Raw genomic sequence first — 15,377 nt, forward strand, 5'->3', positions numbered from 1 at the left:
GACTAACTGAAGGAAGAGTGAGTAAGAGATTTGAAAGTGGGAGGGGGAGGAGGAGATCTGGAATGATAGGAGAAGACAGGAGGGGGAGGGATGGAGCCAAGAGCTGGACAGGTGATTGGCAAAAGGGGATACGAGAGGATCATGGGACAGGAGGCCCAGGGAGAAAGACGGGGGTGGGGGGGGAAACCCAGCGGATGGGCAAGGGGTATAGTGAGAGGGACAGAGGGAGAAAAAGGAGAGAGAGAGAAAGAATGTGTGTATATAAATAAATAACAGATGGGGTACGAGAGGGAGGTGGGGCATTAGCAGAAGCTTGAGAAGTCAATGTTCATGCCATCAGGCTGGAGGCTACCCAGACGGAATATAAGGTGTTGTTCCTCCAACCTGAGTGTGGCTTCATCTTTACAGTAGAGGAGGCCGTGGATAGACATATCGGAATGGGAATGGGACGTGGAATTAAAATGTGTGGCCACTGGGAGATCCTGCTTTCTCTGGCGGACAGTCAGTTCAGGACGCTGTTATATTGTTATTTCATGCTCTCGTTATTTATTGCTATTTAGTTATATCTGCATTGGCACAGTTTGCTGATGTTTACAGTTTACAGATCCTGTTTACAGTTCCCGTTCTATAGCTTTGCTCATTATGTCCATAGAAAAAAAAATCTCAGGGTTGTATGTGGTGTCATGTATGCACTCTGATAATAAACTTTTGCTTAGAACTTTGAGGTTCCTGTACCTTCTCCTTGGTGGTAGCAATGAGAAGCGGCTATGCTAGTTCGATCGCTGTTAGTTGGAACCTTTCCTTTCCCGCGGTTGGGGACCCTACCAGGACCTACGCGCCAGATGGCTAAACTCCAGACGGTATCTCAGCCGGCCTCTCTACCACAACAAGGGACGATCCTTGGAGAAGGTCAAGAATAACATTACTGCTGGCCATATGAATCCAGTGTACATCCTGTCTTCCATTTATACTAGCCAGTAATTTTCTACCTGAAGGGTAGATTTCTGTTTATCGGGGCAGTCGAAATAAGCATGGTTAGCATTAGGGATGAAGCACTAGAATCAGGAGAAGGACATATTTTAATCAGCCTTTACATGTCTTCACTACAAAGAGCTTTTTAAAAAAAAATCAGTAACTTCTGAATGTCTGCCTACTTCCGAAACTCTTTCACCAAGTTTACCGAACTTTTTAATCTGCTCCCGCCCGCCTCATTCTTCCCACCGACAGCACCTGACAAACTGGGAATTAATCCCTCCGAAATGGGTGCCTGATTGGTCAGCGTTAGACCGGCAATCTGATAGGCTGAAGGAAGTACCGCCCTGAGTGTGATTCGCCCTATAGCAAGGGTCGGCCATCTCTCTTCTGGTTGCGTAACACGTCAAAGCGGAGGGATGATTGGCTAGAACTGGAACCCTGACCTGACGTCACTGTAACCTTGCCTGCTGATTGGGTCGTGCCGCGGAAGGAAGGACACGTGTCCACAGAGGTGGGCCTAGCCCAGCGGTCCCGGAGGGTTTGGAGCCTCGGGATGGAGGTGAGTCGGCGGCCGCTCTCTTTCGCACCCTTCCCGGCCTCCCGCTCCTCGGCTGACCGCCCACCTCCCCTGGCGGGGCAGCGCTCACGGTAGTCGGTGCCGTCCGGCCCTGATAATGTCCCTGTCCTGGGCCGAGTGGCCGGCGCTGGCCAGCTATAGAGGCCATTCGGCCCCATTCTGTAACCTCAGTGATAGCCCCAAGCCCGCCGCCTGCTCCCCTCCCGTACCCTGGTGGTTCAAATCCCCGGTGGCTGTACCTGCATGAACCCTTCTCACGGGAAGACATTCCTCCCCATCTCCCCGGCTCAAGGACAGCAGCAATCCCGCATTTGCACGACTATCCCTCCTTGGATGGGACTCGACCTCGCAACCTTCTTCGGTGTTACCCCCGTGAAGATTGTTATGTGCCGTGAAAAATGTTGCCTGGCAGCAGCAGTAGCGCAAAGACATAAAGTTGCCAAAAATTAAATTAGATTCACTTTATTGTGCCGAGTACAGATACAAAGCCAATGAAATGCAGTTAGCATCTGACCAGAAGTGCAAAAGAGTAGTGTTATTTACAAAATAACTGCGAATAAGAAGTAAGTGCTACAGCACACAAATATAGAAGTACTGAGACAGTACAATACGGATGCAATACTGCTTAGCGGTTCAGCAGGGTGACAGCCTCAGGGAAGAAGCTCTTCCTGTGCCTGCTGGTGCGGGAGTGGAGGCTCCTGTAGCGTCTATCGGATGGGAGGAGAGTAAAAAGTCCATGGTTAGGGTGAGATGCATCCTTGATAATGCTTTTCGCCCTGCCCAGGCAGCATTTATGGTAGATGTTCTCAATGGTGGGCAATTGGGTGCTGATAATCCGCTGGGCAGTTTTTACCACCCGCTGGAGTGCTTTGCGGTCCGATACAACACTGAGATGCAGTTGGTGAGTCTGCTCTCAATGGTACAGTGGTAAAAGTCCGTCAGTATCCTGGGACAGAGTTGAGCTTTCTTGATCCTCCGCAGGAAATAAAGGCGCTGTTGCGCCTTTTTGATCAGGATGGAGGAGTTCAGGAAGGTGAGATCCTCGGAAATGTGGGCACCAGGGAATTTGAAGCTTGATACACGCTCCACTACAGCTCCGTTGATGTAGATGGGGACGTGAGTGTGGCTCCTAGCATGCCTGAAGTCCACAACGATCTCCTTGGTCTTCTGGGTGTTAAGGGCCAGGTTGTTGTCGGCACACCACGCGGCCAGGTGCTGGACCTCATCCCTGCGGGCCGTCTCGTCATCCCCCTGATCAGACCAACCACCGTGGTGTCGTCTGCGAACTTGAGTATGGAGTTAGAACCATGTACAGGAAGGCAGTCATAGGTGAAAAGGGAGTACAAGAGGGCTCAGCACAGAGCCTTGAGACACACCGGTGTTCAGGGTGAGAATGGAGGAGAAGAGGTTGTCTAACTTAACAGATTGGGGTCTGTTAATCAGAAAGTCCAAGGTCCAATTGCAGATGTACGTTTAATAAATAATGCAGATGTAAGTCTTAATGTTCAGAAATCTGATGGCAAGAGGGGAATAAACTGTTTCTGAATCACTAAGGCCCCTATCCTCCTCCCCGGTAATTGTAATCACAAGAGGGGGGAAGTTCCGGGATGGTGAAGGTCCCTTGGGGACGGATGCTGCCTTATTGAGGCAATCGTGGTCTTTCCATGACCCTGATTGGTCTTGGCAAATTTTTTTCTGCAGAAGTGGTTTGCCATCGCTGCCTTCTGGGCAGTGACTTTATGAGACAGGTGACCTCCACTCAGTCACTATCAACACTCTCCAGAGATTGTCTGCCTGGCGTCAGTGATCTTATCACCAGGACTTGTACCATCTATACCGGCTGCTCATGCAACCATCCACCACCTGTCTCCATGGTTTCACCTGACCCTGATTGGGGGGCTAAGTAGGTGCTACACCTCGCCCAAGGGTGACCTGCAGGCTAGCGAAGGGAAGGAGCGCCTCACACATCCTTTGGTAGAGACTGATCTCCACCCTGCCACCCAGTAAATGTGACAATAATATTCCAATTCCTTCCAAAGCAGATAACCACATTATACTCTGTCCACAAACCTCTTGCTAACTCACTTTCTAGTTTAGTAAATTGAGCTGCACTCAGTGCCTAACCTAGCCCAAGGTCAAGTTTGCTGTCATCTGACTGTACATACATAAAACTAAAGGCTGATTTATACTTCTGCGTCAAATGGACGCCGTACCCTACGCACGTTGTGAGCATTTATACTTGTGCGTTGGTGTGTCTGCGCCGCTCTGCGATTTGGGCACGTCACACATGCGCACACACCTGCCCCTGCAAGGCTTCACGGTCATGGTAGTCTTTCTTGGGGTAAACAAGTTTAAAGCGAGCATCTTTCTTTGTAAAAGCGAAATGTCCCCTCCATAATTTCGGAGGTCTGTAAAGCTTTATGGAAAACATTGCAGCCAGAGTTCCTTCCCTGCCCTTCAGTCGCCCAATGGGAAGCTATTGCAGCGTAGGAGGAAATGCGATGCTACCAAGCGGACCGATCACAGTTGTTGCAGTCTGCGTTACCGCGACGCGCAGTTACACTTTGGGAGAGGTGTGCGTCAGGCTATGGCGTAGGGTTCGTGGCTACACCGTACCTACGGCGTCAGTTTGACGCAGAAGAATAAATAGTCCTTAAACATATGCGCATTCCTCCGGGCCGTGGTGCACCCACACAACCTATATCACACACAGCACAAACAAAAACAAAATATTATGTTATAAATAAGTTAATAAAGTATAATTCAAAATGCGTGTAGTAGGCAGCACAGGTAGACAGTAAACAGCTCGCTGTCCTGGTGACGAGACCTCGGTGGTGACAGGGTATTCATTAGTCTCCCAGCCTGAGGGAAGGAGCTGTTTCCCAGTCTGACAGTCCTAGTCCTGAGGCTCCTGTCCCTCCTTCCTGACCGTTCCTCCTTCCACATTTTACGTTCACCCATTGACCCGTGTTCCACCTTGCTGACTGCTCCTCCTTCCATGTTTTATGATCACCCATTGACCCACTCTTCAGCGAACTCTGGGTTCGATTCTCACAAACACGACATGGACGACTTTCATGATTCTGGTTTTAAAGATAATTAATTGTTTTATTGAATTAGACTTTGACCACTTCTGCTCTTTTTTTTAAGGAGAATCAGGTCACAGAGTCATAAGACATAGGAGCAGAATTAGGCCATTCAGCCCATCGAGACTGCATCTGCCATTCCATCGTGGCTGACTTATTATTCCTTTCGACCCCCACTCTCCTGCCTTCTCCCCATAACCTTTAACATCCTGACTAATCAAAAACCTGTCAACCCCCACAAAACATATATCTCACACAGCACATAAAACAGTTAGCAAAATATATTTCAAAATGCATGCAGTGCATAGGACAGGTGAACAGTAAACAGCTCGTTGTCCCAGTGACGAGACCTCGGTGGTGACAGGGTATTCATGAGTCTCCCAGCCTGAGGGAAGAAGCTGTTACCCAGTCTGACAGTCCTAGCCCTGATGCTCCTGTCCCTCCTTCCTGATGGTAGTGGGTCACAGAGATTGTGGGATGGGTGGTGGTGACGAGACCCCGGTGGTGGCAGGGTATTCATTGTCTCCCAGCCTGAGGGAAGGAGCTGTTACCCAGTCTGACAGTCCTAGTCCTGATGGTCCTGTACCTCCTTCCTGATGGTCGTGGGTCAAAGGGATTGTGGGATGGGGGTTGGTGACGAGACCCTGGTAGTGGTCGGGTATTCATTAGCCTCCCAGCCTGAGGGAAGAAGCTGTTACCCAGTCTGACAATCATAGTCCTGATGGTCCTGTACCTCCTTCCTAACCGTTCAGGGTTAAGGAGACTGTGGGGTGGGTGGTAGGGATCCTCAACAATGCTTCAGGCATTGCTTCATATATAACACTCTCGGTAAGCGTCACAAGTAGGGGGAGAGGGAGACCCCGATGATCCTCTGGTCAGTTTTCACTGTCCTCTGCAGGGCCCTGCGGTCCGATACCTGCCAACTTCCCTCCCACACAACGATGCAGACAGGCAGGGCACTCTGGGCGGGTGCTGCTGCAGGAAGTTGTTAGCATCAGGGCGGGCAGCCTGGCATGCCTCAAAACGAGGGCCCATCTGTATAGAGAGAGCCGCCAGTGTAAAGGTCAGCGCGCGGCGTCAAGAGTTCACAGTTCGATTCCGGCATCCCCAGTGAGGAATTTTGTACGCTCCTTCCCGTGAACCAGGTGCTCTGGTTTCCTCCCGCAGTCCAAAAGCGTACCGCTCAGCAGGTTAATCGGTTGTAATTGTAAGTTAATCGGTTAATTGTAAGTTGTCCTGTGACTAGACTTGGGAGTAAAATCGGTGGGTTGCTAGGTGGCAGGGCTCAGGAGGCCGGAACGGACTTTTCCACGCCCTAACTCTAAATAAAGTAAAACTTCTTTTCTTTTAAAAAAAAAAGATAAAGATTCAGCAGCACTGTGTTTGTTGTTCCACCAGATTCTGATCGCCAGTCAGACAGTAACCCGTTTGTCCTTGACACTGTTTGCTGTGAGTTAGCCCCTTCACAGTCCACCACAAAGTGGACCGTGCATTTCAGAATCAGGTTTAATATCACTGGCTTATAATCATGAAATGTGTGGCTTAGTGGCAGCAGTACGGTGCAGTGCATAATAATTTTAAACATCTATAAATTGCAATAAGAAATTGATATGAAAATTAAATAAACAGTGGAGAAAGAAAAACTAGTGAGGTAGTGTTCGTGAGTTCAATCTCCATTCAGAAATCAGATGGCAGAGGGGAAGGAGCTGTTCCTGAATCGTGGAGTGTGTGTCTTCAGGCTCCTGTACCTCCTCCCTGATGGCAGAGGGGAAGAAGCTGTTCCTGAATCGTTGAGTGTGTGTCTTCAGGCTCCTGTACCTCCTCCCTGATGGCAGAGGGGAAGAAGCTGTTCCGGAATCGTTGAGTGTGTGTCTTCAGGCTCCTGTACCTCCTCCCTGACGGCAGAGGGGAAGAAACTGTTCCTGAATCGTTGAGTGTGTGTCTTCAGGCTCCTGTACCTCCTCCCTGATGGCAGAGGGGAAGGAGCTGTTCCTGAATCGTTGAGTGTGTGTCTTCAGGCTCCTGTACCTCCTCCCTGATGGCAGAGGGGAAGAAGCTGTTCCTGAATTGTTGAGTGTGTGTCTTCAGGTTCCTGTACCTCCTCCCTGATGGTAGCGACGAGAAGAGGGCATGTGCTGGGTGATGGGGGTCCTTAATGATTAACACCGCCTTTTTGAGTCATCACCTTTTGAAGATGTCCAGGTTGCTGGGGAGGCCGGTGCCCAAGATGGAGCTGACTGAGTTCACAACTTTCTGCAGCTTTTTTCAATCCTGTGCAGTGCCCTATCCCCCCGCTACCCCCATACCATGCAGCCACGGTACATCTGTAGATACTCGTGAGAGTCTCTGATCACATACCAAATCTCCTCAAACTCTTAATGGAACTTAGCCACTGTCGTGCCTTCTGTCATTTTCAGATGCTTTCTGGAAATCCGTTCCCCATTTATCCCTCCTGTTTGTTAAGCTTCATGCCAGAAAAAAATCTGTTCAAAGGGATCGCACTGAAGGTGTTGATTTTGATCGCGGTGTGATTTTTCTAAATGTGCTGACCATGACACTGGTTTGTGTTGGCACGTGGCCAAGTGGTTGAGGTGTTCATCTAGTGATTTGAAGGTCGCTAGTTCGAGCCTTGGCTGAGGCAGCGTGTTGTGTCCTTGAACAAGACACTTAAACACACATTGCTCTCCGACAACACTGGTGCCAAGCTGTATCGGCCCTCGTGCCCTTCCCTTGGACAACATCGGTGGCGTGGAGAGGGGAGACTTGCAGCGTGGGCAACTGCCGGTCTTCCATACAACCTTGCCCAGGCCTGCGCCCTGGAGACCTTCCAAGGCGCAAATCCATGGTCTCACAAGACTAATGGATGCCTATATGACAACTGTTTCCAGTATTTCCCAAAGACAGGCATGAATCTTCTCTCCTCACCCCCCTACCACATCCCTCTGTTGGCCCTCCTCCGTCCCTTTCTCCCGTGGTTCACTCCGCTCCCCTAGAATCAGAATCCAGTTTATTGTCGCCGGCACGTGTCGTGAAATTTGTTCACAAGTTCCTTCTCCAGCCCTTTACCTTTTCGACCCGTCACCTCCCAGCTTCCCACAAGAACAAGAGAAATAGGAGCAAGATTAGGCCATCGAGCACTCAATAAGATCATGGCTGATCTGGCCAGGGATTCATCTCCACCTACCTGCCTTTTCCCCATAATTCCCTTACTATGCAAAAATCTGTCCAAACTTGTCTTAAATATACTTACTGAGGTAGCCTCCTCTGCTTCATTGGGCGGAGAATTCCACAGATTCACCACTCTCTGGGAAAAACAGTTCCTCCTCATTTCCATCCTAAATCTACACCCCTCTCCTCCCCGAATCCCGAGGCAATGTCCCCTAGTTCTAGTCTGCCCTCCCCCTTATCTGCCAGCTCCTTCTCCTTTCCCCTGCCTTCTTATTCTCGTTTCTGCACCACCCCCGCCCCCCCCCCGCCTTCCTGAATCCAAATCTGAATCTTTCTTTCCAGTCCTGGTGAAGGGTGTCTGCCCGAAACATCTGCTCTTTATTCCTCCCTCTGTGGGTGACGCCGCCTGACCTGCCTTTTGCATGTGTTGCTTGGATGAGTGGGGAGCTAGCGGAGGTAGTGCATTTGAATTTTCAGAGAGCATCTGATAATGCTTTGCAGGAGAGGGCGTGACAGCGGTTATGTTTCATCAGGAGTTGCCCTGGGTTGCCAGCATCTGCACAGTCTCTTGCAGGCGTGAGGTGCCAACTGACCGGCTTTCTTTTCCTTCCTTGAGCAGTGCTGTTTATTTACAATTATAATACATAGGAGCAGGATTAGGCCACTCAGCCCATCAAGTCTAGGAGCAAAGAGGTCCTTCTGCAGCTGTACAGGGCCCTGGTGAGACCACACCTGGAATATTGTTTACAGTTTTGGTCTCCAAATATGAGGAAGGACACTCTAGCTATTGAGGGAGTGCAGCGTAGGTTCACGAAGTTAATTCCCGGGAGGGCGGGACTGTCATATGTTGAAAGATTGGAGTGACTGGGCTTGTATACACTGGAATTTAGAAGGATGAGAGGGGATCTGATTGAAACATGTAAGATTATTAAGGGATTGGACACGCTAGAGGCAGGAAATATGTTCCCGATGTTGGGGGAGTCCAGAACCAGAGGCCACAGTTTAAGAATAAGGGGTAGACAATTTAGAACGGAGTTGAGGAAAAACTTTTTCATACAGAGGGTTGTGGTTCTGTGGAATGCTCTGCCTCAGAAGGCAGTGGAGGTCAATTCTCTGGATTCTTTCAAAATAGAGTTAGGTAGAGCTCTTAAAGATAGCGGAGTGAAGGGATATGGGGAGAAGGCAGGAACAGGGTACTGATTGTGGATGATCAGCCATGATCAAAGTGAATGGCGGTGCTGGCTCGAAAGGCTGAATGGCGTACTCCTGCACCTATTGTCTATCGAGTCTGCTCCACCATTCTATCATGGCTGATTTATTATCCCTCTCAACCCCCATTCTCCTGTCTTCTCCCTGTAACTGTTGATGCTCAGACTAACTGAGAACCTATTACATTTACACTTTTCCTGTCAGAGCTTTTTTGTTGTGGGGTGGGAAGGGACGTATAGCAAATAACTTCAGCCACCAGTCAGCAGATCTGAATATGGGCTGCAGAGTAAGTTTAAAATGCAGCTCTGGAACAACAGGGTTCCGAAGGGCCGGGAGCTGCAGTTAATTGGACGACCAGAGAAGGCTGATGTAAGTTCATTCGGGTGCCCACGGCGGGAGGGGTGAAGTTTGTGCGTAGTTCAAAGAAAGCATTGTAGATGCATTGTAAATATGGAATCGTCCTTTGATCTCCGGCGCATAAAATGTGCAGCGTCGGGGGAGGGGGGTGTCAGGCGGGCCTCTTTCCTCCGAAAGGGCTCTCAACATGAATCTTGCCGTCTCTCACTTTGTTGGATAAAGAGAGTCCTCTTCAGAACTGCCGGCTCGTCATTCTGTCCGGTGACTTTGTTCATGGGATGACACTTCCAGGATTCTGACACTGCCGCAGAATCCAGAGGATTTTGGCCGACCATTCTCAGCAGCTGAACTGTCTCTGCAGCCATTTCCGTTAACGTGCTGGGGCTCACACCATTCCGGAACCTTGGACTTCATCCCACGAGTTTTCCTGGTAACTATTTGTCTGGTGCTTTTGTAAGCTCTTTCCTCTTTGTTAAGTCAAGTCACTTTTTATCGTCATTTCAACCATAACTGCTGGTACAGTACACAGTAAAAATGAGACAACGTTTTTCAGGACCATGGTGCTACAGGAAACAATACAAAAACTACACCGAACTACGTAAAACAACACAAAAACTACGCTAGACTACAGACCTACCCAGGACTGCATAAAGTGCACAAAACAGTGCAGGCATTACAATAAATAATAAACAATAGGCACAGTAGAGGGCAGTAGGTTGGTGTCAGTCCAGGCTCTGGGTATTGAGGAGTCTGATGGCTTGGGGGAAGAAACTGTTACACAGTCTGGTCGTGAGAGACTGAATGCTTCGGTGCCTTTTGCCAGATGGCAGGAGGGAGAAGAGTTTGTATGAGGGGCGCGTGGGGTCCTTCATAATGCTGTTTGCTTTGCGGGTGCAGCGTGTAGTGTAAATGTCTCTAATGACGGGAGGAGAGACCCCGAGGATCTTCTCAGCTGACCTCACTATCCGCTGCAGGGTCTAAGAGTTAATGTTCATTTATCTTTAGTGAGTCCTGTCCTGAAAATGGATCCAAAGTAATTATTTTGTAGTAATTATCCGTAATAATTATAGTGTCTGTCGTTTGTAGAAACAGAAAACCTGCAGCACAATGCAGGCCTCTCGGCCCACAATGCTGTGCCGAACATGTTTAAAGAAGACTCAAAACGATATTAGCTTTGTACGTCTCTTGAACATCGAAAGTACAGTAAAATGCACTTGCATCAAATCGGCGAGGATTGAGCTGGGGGGGTGGTGGGGGGAGCAGTCCGCAAGAGTCGTCACACTTCCACGCAAGCACTAGATTCGGGTTTATTATCACCGGCGTATGCCGTGAAATTTGTTAGCGTTGGGGCAGCATACGTGATAAATATTGGGGGAAAAAGCTGTGGACTAGTCAGTATATTAAGGCGGGAGGAGAAGATGGCAGCGCATGCAGCTCTCCGCGGTGAAATGATATCGCACTTGTTAAATAGGGGCCGTGCACAATTCTGATTTGCTGGAGACAGCCGTGAGAGCACGGAGGAACATCTGGAGAAACTTCTGAAATGTCTGCTTCGCTGCCGCTGCTACTGTGCGATCCAGAATCTCCAGAGGGGAAGGCCCCAAAATCCTCAGCTTTGTGTATCGCATGTTGCCGGGGCCGGGGTTGAAGCGCTCGGCAGAGATGGTGCTCGGTATCGGAGAGCTGGTCGGAGGCTCAAAGTTTTCGGACGGACTTAGAGTCGGACTGTGGTCGGGCATGGCAGGGAGAGTTTTCTTTCTTCTCCCGTCTGCGTGAAATGTGGGACATTTGAGAGACTTTGAACTTTTTTTTTTACCGTGCCCGTGGCCTGTTCTTCATCAAATTGCAGTATTGTTGCACTGTTGTAACTATATGTTATAATTATGTGGTTTTTGTCAGTTTTTCAGTCTTGGTCTGTCCTGTGTTTCTGTGATATCACACCAGAGGAATATTGTATCATTTCTTAATGCACGCATTACTAAATGACAATAAAAGAGGACTGCGTGTCCTCATAATCTAATCTAAATATATGTGTGTATTAAATAGTTAAATTAAAATAAATTATTTTTATACTTTATTGTCGCCAAACAATAGTTTTAAAAAATAAGTATTGAGTTAGTGTTCATGGGTTCAGAGTCCATTTAGAAATCAGATGGTAGAGGGGTCTAATTCGGAAAGTGCAGGGTAGGTACATCCCAAAGATGAAGAAGAATTGTAAAGGGAGAATGAGGCAATGGTACTTGACAAGGACCGCATAAAAACAAGAAAAGAGAGGGCGCATAATATAGCAAGAATTAGTGAGAAGTTAGAGGATTCGGAAGCTTTTAAAAGGGCATCTTAAAAAAAAACCAGGAAGAGAGAGAAGATGAAATATGAAGGTAAACTAGCCAATAGTATCAAAGGGGGTACAAAAAAATTTTTTTCAGGTATGTAAAGAGTAAAAGAGATGAGAGATATCGGACCACTGGAAAATGACACTGGAGAGGGAGTGATGGGGGACAAAGAAAGGGCGGACAAACTTAGTAAGTATTTTGCGTCAGTCTTCGCTGTAGAGGACACCGGCAGTATCCCAGAAATTCTGGAGTGTCGGGGGGTAGAGGTGAGTGTAGCCGCTCTTATTAGGGGGATGGTACGGGGCAAGCTGAAGGGCCGATCAGATTATGGTCTTATCACCAACCTAGCCATAACATTCGGAATACAGCCCGGCACAGTAGCGTACGGTACCAGAGATCTGGGTTCGATTCCATCCGCTGCCTTTAAGGAGCTTGGACGTTCCCCCCGTTACCGCGTGTGCTTCCTCCCACAGTCCAAAGGCGTGCTGGTTAGGTTAATTAGTCGTTGCAAATTGTCCTGTGATTAGGCTTAAGGCTGATTTATAATTGTGCGTACTAGCTTGCGCAAGTGGGCTACGCCATTGTGAGCATTTATACCTGTGCGTTGGTGTGTCTGCGTCGCTCTGCAATTCACCGCCAAAACGCTAGTTGGCGGTGGGGTTTCTACGCCACTGTGTTGACTTTCTTCGCATTGAAACTCAACACAAAGAAACTCAAACTTCAAGCAACGGCGACTGAAACTGAAGGAGGGTGAATTTTCTGTACTTGTCCGGACACTGAGAGACATGGATGAGGAAATGCATTTCAAATATTTTCGGATGTCAGCAGGTAGACTTGACAATTTGGTTCTTCGTCTCCAACCATTTATTTCACATCAGTGTACACACAGTATACTCAGAGACTGGCAATCACCATTTGAGTTTTGGCTTCAGGTGGAAGTCAACAGGCTGTAGCAGCTACAAACTGGCGTCAAGCACAGGGTCCTCCGTAATTTCGGAGGTCTGTAAAGCTTTACGGAAAGCATTGCAGCCAGAGTTCCTTCCCTGCCCTTCAGTCGCCCAATGGGAAGCTATTGCAGCGTAGGAGGAAATGCGATGCTACCAAGCGGACCAATCACAGTTGTTGCGGTCTGCCGCAACGCATAGTTACATTTTGGGAGAGGTGCATGTTAGGCTACGGCGTAGGGTTCAGCGCAGGGTTCGTGGCTACGCCGTACCTACGACGTACATTTGATGCACAAGTATAAATCAGCCTTTAGTGTTAATTAGGTGGCTTGCTGGGTCGGAAGGACTTGCCCTGGGCTTTGTCCCTAACAAAAGCAACTTGCTACGATCACTCTTTGCTTTGGGGGGCCGGTGGGGGTGGTAGTGGACTCCTTTACTCCGAGATCATACATTAAACTTGTCCTAGAGTCGCAGAGAAGTACAGCACAGAAACAAACAGGCCCATCGTTCCTGTCTAGTCCGTACTCTGCCTTGTCCCACCGACCTGTAGAGTCATGGAACACTACAGCGCAGAAACAAATAGGCCCTTTGGCCCATCTAGTCCGCGCTGAACCATTTACGCTGACCAATCCCTTCAACCTTCACCCAGACCACAGCCCTCCATATCCCTCCCATCCACGTGCCTGTCCAAACTTCTCTTAAACATTGAAATCGAGCTGGCGTTCACCACTTGCGCTGGCAGCTGGTTCCACCCTCTCAACGCCCTCTGGGTGAAGAGGTTGTGAAAATATATTGTCCTCAAGATGGCCCATGAAAATTTCTGATAGGACAGCTGGTTTTTGTTTGAGTTTTTGATCTTGCGGATATTTTCCTTGCAGGACAAAAGGCAACTCCCGATTGACATACAGACCAGCAAGCTCTTGGGTAAGTGTAAAGTTCAAAGTAGATTTATTATTAAAATCACCAGATGCCACCCTGAGATTCGTGTCCTTGTGGGCAATCATAGTCAGTCCAAAGAAACCCAATAGAATCAATGAAACATTGTACCCAATGGGATGGATAAACAATCAGTGTGCAGGAGACCGACCACACACACAATCTCTATCTCTCTATTTCTCTATCTCTCTATCTCTCTATCTCTCTATCTCTCTATCTCTCTATCTCTCTATCTCTCTATCTCTCTATCTCTCTATCTCTCTCTATCTCTCTCTATCTCTCTATATCGCTCTCTCTCTATATCTCTCTATCTCTCTCTATCTCTATCTCTCTCTGTCTCTCTCTATCTCTCTCTATCTCTATCTCTCGATCTCTATCTCTATATCTCTCTCTCTATCTCCCCCTCTATCTCTCCCCCTCTATCTCTCCCCCTCTATCTCTCCCCCTCTATCTCTCCCCCTCTATCTCTCCCCCTCTATCTCTCCCCCTCTATCTCTCCCCCTCCATCTCTCTCTCTCCATCTCTCTCTCTCCCCCTCGCGCAGACACTCACTCTGTTGGAGGATCTCAGCAGGTCGGGCAGTATCTGTGGAGAGGTATAAAGCATTGACACTTTGGGCTGAGTCTTCATTGGGACTGGGAAAAAGGCGGGGTGCGGGGGGAGCCAGAATGAGACCATAAGACATGGGAGCAGAGATACACTATTCAACCCATCGAGTCAACCTCTGTTATAAACACACCCAATGACCTGACCTCCACAGCCATCTGTGACCATGAATTCCACAGATTCACCACCCTCTGCCTAAAGAAATTCCTCCTCGTCTCCGTTCTAAAGTGACTAGTGTGTGTGAGAGTGTATGTGTCTGTGTGAGAGGGCGATTCAGGTTTGTTATCACTGACATTTGACATGAAATATGTTGATTGCAGCAGCAGTACAGTGTAATACGTAAAATATTCTATAAATTATAATAGGAAATATATTAAAAATGAAATAAGCAATGGAAAAACAGAGCAAATAATAGTAAGGTAGTTTTCATTAGCTGTTCAGAAATCTGATGGCAGAGGGGAAGAAGCTGTTCCTGAATCGTTGAGTGTGTGTCTTCAGGCTCCTGTACCTCCTCCCTGATGGCAGAAGGGAAGAAGCTGTTCCTGAATCGTTGAGTGTGTGTCTTCAGGCTCCTGTACCTCCTCCCTGATGGCAGAGGGGAAGGAGCTGTTCCTGAATCGTTGAGTGTGTGTCTTCAGTCTCCTGTACCTCCTCCCTGATGGCAGAGGGGAAGAAGCTGTTCCTGAATCGTTGAGTGTGTGTCTTCAGGCTCCTGTACCTCCTCCCTGATGGCAGAGGGGAAGAAGCTGTTCCTGAATCGTTGAGTGTGTGTCTTCAGGCTCCTGTACCTCCTCCCTGATGGCAGAGGGGAAGAAGCTGTTCCTGAATCTCTGAGTGTGTGTCTTCAGGCTCCTGTACCTCCTCCCTGATGGCAGAGGGGAAGAAGCTGTTCCTGAATCGTTGAGTGTGTGTCTTCAGGCTCCTGTACCTCCTCCCTGATGGCAGAGGGGAAGAAGCTGTTCCTGAATCGCTGAATGTGTGTCTTCAGGCTCCTGTACCTCCTCCATGATGGTAGCAATGAGAAGAGGGCATGTCCTGGGTGGTGGGGGCCCTTAATGATGGACGCCGGCTTCTTGAGTCATCACCTTTTGAAGATCTCCTCGGTGCTGGGGAGCCTGGTGCCCACAATGGAGCTGGCCGAGTTTACAACTCCCTGCAGCTTTTTTCCGTTCCTGTGGGGTGGCCG

At 48.7% G+C, this 15,377-nt stretch overlaps 1 protein-coding gene across 2 annotated transcripts in view; it reads left to right on the top strand.

Moving 5' to 3' along the window:
• The first annotated feature begins 1,466 nt into the window (after positions 1 to 1,466).
• Positions 1,467 to 15,377, top strand: part of cdk5rap3 (CDK5 regulatory subunit associated protein 3) — a 78,199-nt gene continuing 64,288 nt past the window's right edge. The window contains exons 1-2 of one of the 2 annotated variants that reach the window (XM_072249133.1): positions 1,467 to 1,534; positions 13,528 to 13,573. In XM_072249133.1, coding sequence (XP_072105234.1) covers positions 1,529 to 1,534; positions 13,528 to 13,573 — 52 coding nt within the window. In that variant the 5' untranslated portion in view covers positions 1,467 to 1,528. The remainder of the gene's footprint in view (positions 1,535 to 13,527; positions 13,574 to 15,377) is intronic. The other variant, XM_072249134.1, reaches the window with a different exon arrangement.

Source organism: Mobula birostris, chromosome X (genome assembly GCF_030028105.1).
Source record: "Mobula birostris isolate sMobBir1 chromosome X, sMobBir1.hap1, whole genome shotgun sequence".
Classification (NCBI taxonomy): domain Eukaryota; kingdom Metazoa; phylum Chordata; class Chondrichthyes; order Myliobatiformes; family Myliobatidae; genus Mobula; species Mobula birostris.